At 31.6% G+C, this 8,729-nt stretch overlaps 1 protein-coding gene across 1 annotated transcript in view; it reads right to left on the bottom strand.

Moving 5' to 3' along the window:
* Nucleotides 1–2,718: 2,718 nt before the first annotated feature.
* The window catches only part of LOC133323418 (cytotoxic granule associated RNA binding protein TIA1), a gene marked incomplete at its 5' end in the record, with an annotated part of 76,912 nt that continues 70,901 nt past the window's right edge, over nucleotides 2,719–8,729 (bottom strand). The window contains 2 exons of the mRNA XM_061532346.1: nucleotides 2,719–2,747; nucleotides 6,159–6,318. Of these exons, the coding sequence (XP_061388330.1) occupies nucleotides 2,739–2,747; nucleotides 6,159–6,318 (169 nt within the window). The remainder of the gene's footprint in view (nucleotides 2,748–6,158; nucleotides 6,319–8,729) is intronic.

The following is an 8,729-nucleotide window of genomic DNA, read 5'->3' as shown; positions in this document are numbered from 1 at the left end:
TTATTTATGTGCGCAAATTTCTTTTAAAATGGATTTTAGAGTTAAGTTGTCCTTTTTTGTGTTTTTAGGGTTACCATGGTTCTTTAGTTTATTTTCCAAATTTTTTATTTTTGGGATTTTTTCGGTAATTATTTGATTATTTTTTCATGTTACTGAAAAAGTGTTTTTTTTTTTTATTTTTCAAACAGTTGTTTAGGCACTAGTGCTATTTTTTATTTCTTCTCAAAAAGTATATTTTTTGGTTTTTGTTTTCAGTAATGTATGTTTATATCAAAAAACTTGTATTTTTAATGTTTTGTAGTTATATATAGGGTTACCATTACCTCGGGTAAAGGCAAAAGTATGAGTTTTCTTGTTTTTTTAATTCTTGTTGCTCTTCCTTTTTCCATCAGAGTTTTAGGGATTTTTTTCCAGAAGACATCAATTTGAAGTGCAGTGTTGATTATTTGCTTTTTTTTCTATATGTGTCTAATGTACACTTAACTTAACTAACGCTACAAATCATGGACAAGTTTAGTGGCTTTCCCTATAAATAATTGCCCTATAAATAAAGAGCGGCTGAATGTTGTGAGTTCTATAGCCATTTGGAAATTGTGTAGAAATATTATGGAAACAAATATTGGCTGAAAAATAATTGGTAGGTAACATTGAGAGTACTTTGGGTCATCTGACATTTATACTATCCCGCATAAATAGGAGTTTAATAGTGTCCGGTATACCTCAAAGTATCTTCCTTTCTTCTTTAGAAAAATTAAAAAAAAATATGAATCCTGAAAATGAGACTCGCATACAACGTTGTAATCAGTGCCAGTTTGGTAGGCCAAAACGTACAATTAATAGGTCCTCTACCATACAGACATCAAGTACCAATGTATGGTCTACGATTTTGTCGCCAGAAGATGCTGAGAAAGCTGGTTTTAATGGTGTCATAATCGGATTCGTATAACCTTTTAAATCGTAGTCAAAAAATTTAAGACACAGCTTTGAAATTATGCACAGACATTGCTACCACTCCTAGCATGTTTGGTATCGCAAATGGGATACATAGGTTCAAGACATTTTTTTAGATCCACATAAAAAGTTTCCGTCCCATTTATTGGCATTCCGGATAAAATTTGACATTTCGAGTGGTTGAAAATGTACCCTTTTTATACCCTATAGCTTTCTGCCCCAAAAGATCTAGACATGTGTGTCCGTCCGTCTGTCCATTATAATTTGTGGCCTGTATCGTGTATACATACAGGCCACAGTTATGGACCAATCTTTACGAAATTTCGCATGTAGGATGGCTTCTGGCCAATGAAGACCCCTATTGTTTTTGGTAAAGATCGGTCAATAATTAGGGGATAAAATGGACCAAATGCTTAATTCTTGTCCGCTTTTCTGGTCGCTCTAGACCCCGCAATTATGGCCCGAACATCCCGAAATTTCACACGGAGAAGGGGATCGGGCCAAAGAATAAGCATGCCTGTTTTGATAAAGATCGGTCAAGATTTAGCGGGTCAAATGGACCCTGACTTTTGTGTAAAAAATACAAAATTTGTATTCTACAGCTGATATATATATATATATATATATACCCTTGAAAGACATAATAATCGCTTTGAAATTTTGCATGAGATTTCGGTAGTGGCAACGACAATGCCTATAATTTTCATTCATGATCAGATAATCATTTTAATTAGAAGAACTGTACTGAATATTAGTAATATTCGGAATATATGTAAGTGTAAGGAAGATGTGCTGTTGATCTCCAATCGGGCATTGCCCAGCCTAGGAATAAATATCCGCAGAATGTTAGAGTTCCGTGGTAGTTGTGTAGGGTATCGTATGGTCGGCCCCTTCCGATTATACTGCTCCGCTCACTGATTTATATGTTTTTTTTTAGAAAATTAGGTCCTGGTTTTTACATAACTTAGGAATGTATAAGAAATATCTTCAAGACGATGAAAATTCACAAATTAAAAATTTGGCTTCAGGTGTATTAAAATAATTGGCTTATTTATTTTTTCCCCCGCTACATATACATATGTCTATCGATATATGATCATTGGTGAGAATGTGTGTAGTATTGTATTATGTGTGTGTGCGTATGTCCACAAAATCCTTTGATTTTGAGTATATATAAAGGTGTTTGTGTAATACTAATACCACGATTATTTCACGCACACATACATGTATTTGGGTTTTGTTTTTATTGGATTTACTAGAGATCTATCATTCTTTCAAGTGCATTACATTTATGATTTGTGGGTGTTTTTGTCATATCTATATATATGTATAGAAGTATATGTATGATTGTATGTGTAAATATGTTATACTGACAAATCAATTTATGTCAATTTACAACTAATTCTATGTAATAATATATTTATATATGTTAATTGGTTTTTGATTTTATTTATTTATATTTTTAGTTGTTATTATGCCATATTTTCTGTGCTCGGTTTTAATTCCTTCAGTTTTTGTTTGTTTTTCATCTCCATCATTTCATCATTTAGTTTTCAACATTAATGGATTTGCAGCATATTTTCATGTGTTAGATATTTTTATATATATAATTGTATATTTTTTTTGTATATTTTATTTACAACTCACATTTATGTCAAATTCTTAATTTAGTATATTTTGTTTTTTTCTTAGTTTTTTTTTTTTTGGCTAAAATATAATATTTTTTTATATATATTTATAATTTATACTTTAAATTTTTTGTTTTGGTTTTTTTTGGTTGTGAGGATTTACTGTGCCTGCAAAAGTAAAGGATAAACCTTAAAAAATAATATGGGTGTTAGTAAAAATCGAAAAAGAGAGTATCAAAAAAGGACATATAAAATAGAACAATGTATAAGAGGAAACATATTTGGCCTTGAGATATTTTTTTTTATAACAAAATTTTTTATTAAAAAAATTTCTTGCTGGGGTGCACGTGATAAGAGCAATATGGTAAACAATGAATAAGATTACAATACTATAAGCAAATGGAAAATATATATTAAGAAAATGTAATGTATTAAAAATAAATAAAACTATATGAGTAATAAAATTGAAAATATAGAAAATACATGCATATATAAAATTTGAAATATTTGTATATTACTTTCATATATATATATATATATATATATATATATATATATATATTGTTTGACAGTCATCATCTAAAATTTTAATTTGTTTTTGGTAATTTTTAAAACAACTTTGAGAGGCGTATTTAAATATTTGTTTTATGGTTCACTAAAAATTTAAAAGACACTCTAACCTATAGGCTTGGATTTTTGAGCGACACGCTCAGCTTTCTAATGAGTGTTTTCGAACTAATTAGAAAGTTTTTTTTTTATATTTTCAAATATTATTGTAATAATCAGAAAATTTTTGAAGGTATATCATGCCTATCAACCTGTTTTTTATACGCACATCCTTTTAGGGATTTTCATAGCATTTTTAATTGGATTTCCATAACATTTTTAGGGATTTTCATAACATTTTCAATGTTGCTATTTTGGGTCAATCATCAAAAGTTTTTACAACAAAAATTATCAGTACTGATCCAAGTTTCGTGTCGGACCCAATAAAAATGAAAGCATAGGCACGTTCTTAAACCGAATTGACTTAGTTTGAGTCCTCCTTGGGCAGAAAGCCTTGTACCACAAATGGTCGACTTTCTAGAGTAGCGCCTATATAACTGAACTTTCCAATTCAGTTTGACATTATATGAGAGCCAAAAATATTCAATATTTAGGAGGTTAAGGCACTTTGTAATTTGATTGTAATTTGACTCCTTGTATTAAAAGTTGAACACTTTATAGGGTGGTGTCCATATAACAGAACATCTAATTTTTTAATTTGCATTCTAATATGATGGAAACTATCCCTACCAACAAATATCAGTATCGATACCGCATATAACGATAATTTTAAGAATTCGAACACGTATAACCCTTATATATTAATGCCCAACATCATTTTAGGTATTTTTATACCCTCCACCATACTATGGAGGATATATTTATTTTGGTTTTTCCGATTGTTACTCATCGAAATAATCAATTCCGATCCTATAACGCTTATATATTCCTGATCAGCGTAAAATTCTATGACGATTTAAGCAAGTCCGTCCTGATCAGCGTAAAATTCTATGACGATTTAAGCAAGTCCGGCTGCCTGTTGTAGTTCGATATAGGTCCACATTTAGGCATAGCCCGCATATAAGGCACCCATTTAAGTTTCGATATTTTGGCGTTCTTTAGGGCACTTTTCTTCTTATTGAGTACCAAATTTCTCTACTAAAATGATGAATATCGCTTCATTTTTTCTGTATGTCCCATATAACGGTACGCCTCAATTGTCGGCATTTTGGGGTTATTAAGCACACTTTTTAGTCGATTTAGATATCTGTTGTAATCATCAACCTTCGGAGGATATCGATATAAAAACTAAAACTTCAGGTTCGAGGATGCATTTATTCGGTCCGTTTTTAGGAATCTATATAAACCAGTAAAGGAAGTTGTAAAGTCGGACTGGGCTGACTTTATGATACCCTACATCACTTTGGTATATTCTACATATATATCCTAATATACGTCGCCATTCGAAGGCATATTGACATGAAATTGAACGAACTTAAATATGTGATACCCACTAACATGAATACCTACATATATTCTGAAACCTATGCTAAGTTTCATTCGGGCAGATTTAGAGTCATTTGCGTACAATATGACAAATTTATGTAAATCGATTCATAGCAGACTTGATACACGAAACTTAGCACACATCATTCCAGGCTGAATTCAGTACGTTGTGCCAAATTTCGTGCAAATCGAAAGATACGTTGCGACTTTGGATCACCATTTACCTTAAATCGGACGAAAATATATATGGGAGCTATATCTAAATCTGAACCGCTTTTTTCCAATTTCAATAGGGTTCATCCTTGGGCCAAATAAGTGACGTATGCCAAAATGCATCCAATTCGAATCATAAATTCGACCTGTACTTTGTTTACAATTTAACATGGACAGACTTCGGAAGTGATTCTATGCATATTCTCAAAAGGAACCATGTGTCTATCCCGCTTCCTTTTGCCTGATACAAACATATGCACAAAGACATAATATCTTGTACCACAGTGTGGTGAGGGGTATAAATACCTACCGATTTAACATTTAGGGTGAAAGAAGGTTCGAAAATGATCTATATCGATCCTCAATTAGACATAAACCTTCCTATAATGATATCAACAAATGTTCGGTAATTCCTACACGATGTAGTGCTTAGAAGGTTTTATACACATGTTGCATTGTACCACGTTTTACAATATTGGACCACTATTTGGGATTTAATTTTTTAGGGAAATTCCAATTAAAAATTACTAAAATTCGCATTTCATGTGAATTATGCCTTATAACCATACATATACCTTAATTATTTCTTACATCAGAAGTCCAGACAGAAACCTCAAGAAATTGAAGAGAGCCCATTAGATTTAGAAAAGGCCACTGTTTGGTCCGACTATCACTTCGAAGTGTTATGGTCGCCCACTATTTTCTTCCTATTGAAGAATACGACTTGGATAAGATGTGGTTTCAATAAGACATTGCCACATGCATCACATCCCCATGGAATATGGTTTTATTGCAAGAGACGTTTCCTGGTCTGTATTGAATTTTAATGCCTGAGTTGATGTGAAACCAAACACTCACCGTGATACTTGGAAATAGTTCCTTAATTTATTTACTTAAAATTTCTATTACATAACGTTGGCCTTAATTAGTTTTTTTCCTACTTTGTTACACAAACACTATTCACATTTTCTAATTAGAATCCAATTAGGTAAAAATATAACACTTCAACATGAAAATTAAGAATTTAAGATTTACACAACAAAGCAACGAAAAAAAGAAATCCGTAACTTTAAACTCAATAACAACAACTGCAAGCATAATAAACATGCAGAAAAAAAGCAAAGCGAACTAAAAGGAATAAAAAAGACTGAGAGTAACACAAAATAAAACGTAACCAAACAGAACGAACTACTTATTATGTACATATTGCCTATGTAAAGTGCAATAATATTTATTTATGTCAAAAGCTTTCATGTTGCCTTTCACTTTGTTCTTGTTTGTAAATTATTTTTTTTTTATGGTTTGGTTACCTACCTGGGGGCTAACTTGGAATTGCTGTATGGGGTAGGCTACAACACCGGCAGCCTGAGGTATGGCAGCACCGGCAACACCCGCCGTCGCCAACTGTTGAGCAGGAGATATTTGGGCTTGTGTGGCAACGCCTTGCCAGGTTGTGGGTATTTGGACACCCATACTGCAAGGAAAAAAATATGAAGAAGAATTATGCATTAGTTAAAAAACAACGGCCTTGGTGTGAAAAAAAAATAAAAAAATATATATTATAACAAACAAAAAAAAAAATAAATAAATAAATAAAACTAATTTATTTAATAGATACTTAATTAACATTACAGCAAAAATGGTAACACCTATATATATGCAACCATAATAATTATAGGACATGTCAAAAATATCACATATATGTATGCGTATCTTCTTCAACGATCTTAGCGGGTAAGGAAACAGTTGTTGAATTTAACAAGTGGGCGTTACAAATTGTGTGCTACCATCCTCATATACATACATACACATATAGTTTGTTATAAGTCGTCATTTAGAAAATTAAAAAACACAAATAAAAAATGATGAAATTCTACTCGAAAAACAACAAATTATTCATATATATGTAGAATGTTGAATTTAGTATAGTGTAAACATTTAATGAACATGTCGGACTGACTGACTGCCAGCCAGCCAAGCAAGTTGCCTGCCTGACAATTAGTAAATGAATTTAGACATTCGTCATTTTATCATTCATTATACCCAAAGGCATTTCAATCATTAAAATATGTAAGAGTTTTTATATATGTGTCGAGGTATATATGAGAAAATACATATATATATATATATATACATAGTAATGGTGATGTCAGAACAAAAACGAGGTGAGATATGAATTTTTAAAGCATATTTTTTGAAGGACCACTCCAAGGTTATTTTATAAATTTTTTTTTAAGCACTACAGCATGAAAAGTCTGGAATTCTAAAAAAAAATATTTTATCTTTGGCCAAAAGGGGGCATATTTTCTAATAAATATTTTTCTAAGGATGAAATGAGAATTTAAAAGAGTTTTCTTTTTTAATTTAAAGGATCGACAGAGCTCTGATTTTTTTTCTGAAATGACCTAAAGCTGTAGATTTTTTTCTGAACATTTTTTCAAAGGATTTACGATTTTTATTTTTTTAAGAAGACTTTTTCAAAAGGAACGCAACTCGTGGATTTCATGGACTATTTGCTCAAAGGACCCGCAATGTGTAGACTTTTCATAGATTTGGCTATTTTAAAGAATACATTTTTAAAGAATATATGTTCAAAGGACTTTTTAAGAATTTTTTATAAAGGGTCCGCAATTCCTTAATTTTTCAAAGGATTCGCAAGATTTAATTTTTTAACCTTCACCATTCTGTGGTACAGGGTAGTATGTCCTTGAGCATATTTTTGTAACCGACAAAAGGAATCGAGATAGACCCATGGATCCTTTAGAGAGTCGATTTACGCATGTCCATCCGTCCATGTATTTTTGTGAACAAAGTACAGGTCGCATTTATGATCCGATTTGGATGTAATTTGGCACAGTTCACTTAATTGGCCCAAGGACGAACCCTATTGAAATTGGAAAAATCGGTTCAGATTTAGATATAGCTCCCATATATATTTTCGTCCGATTTAAGGTAAATGGAGCACTAAATTACCTATATATATTTCGATTTGCACGAAATTTGGCACAGCGTAATGAATTAGGTAAGGAATGATGTGTGATAAGTTTCCTGGAAATCGGCCCAGATTTAGATATAGCTCTCATATATATTTTCGCCCCTATATATCTTTCGATTTGCACGAAATTTGGCACGGCGTACTGAATTAGGTCTAGATTGATGTGTGCTAAGTTTCGTGAAAATCGGGTCAGATTTAGATATAGCTCCCATATATATTTTCGTCCGATTTAAGGTAAATGGTGTACCAAAGTCCCTATATATCTTCCGATTTGTGCGAAATTTTGCACAGTCTAGTGATTTAGGTCTAAAATGATGTGCGTTAAGTTTCGTGAAAATCGCTTCAGATTTAGATATAGCTCCCATATATATTTTCGTCCGATTTAATGTAAGTGATGCACCAAAGTCCACATATATCTTTAGATTTGCACGAAATTTGGCATAGCGTACTAAATTAAGTCTAGAATGATTTGTGCTAAGTTTCGGTTCAGATTTAGACATGGCTCCAACATATGTTTTTTTAAAGGACTCACAAGGCTTGGATTATTTAAAGGAAGATTTTTTTTTAAATGACCCACAATGTGTAATTTTTTCCGGAATAAATGAATGATTTTTCAAAGGATTCACAAGGTGTATTTTTTTTTTAAGAATACATTTTTAAAGGATTCACATGGCATGGATTTTTTTAAGAATGTTTATTGAAAGGATTCACAAGGCGAAGATTTTTAAAGACTGTTTTTCATGGACTAAATAAAGCATACAATTTAAAGATATTTTTCAAAGGTACTGAACGATGCATATATTTTCAAAGAATATTTTTTTCAAAGTATGCGAGTCGTGGATTTTTTAGAGAATATACTTTTCTAAAATTGAAAAATGCGAGGATTTTAA

Source organism: Musca vetustissima, unplaced genomic scaffold, assembly GCF_032173495.1.
Source record: "Musca vetustissima isolate MV318-11 ecotype Yass unplaced genomic scaffold, APGP_CSIRO_Mvet_v1 utg17332, whole genome shotgun sequence".
Taxonomy (NCBI): domain Eukaryota; kingdom Metazoa; phylum Arthropoda; class Insecta; order Diptera; family Muscidae; genus Musca; species Musca vetustissima.
This window is presented reverse-complemented; position numbering and strand designations above follow the sequence as displayed.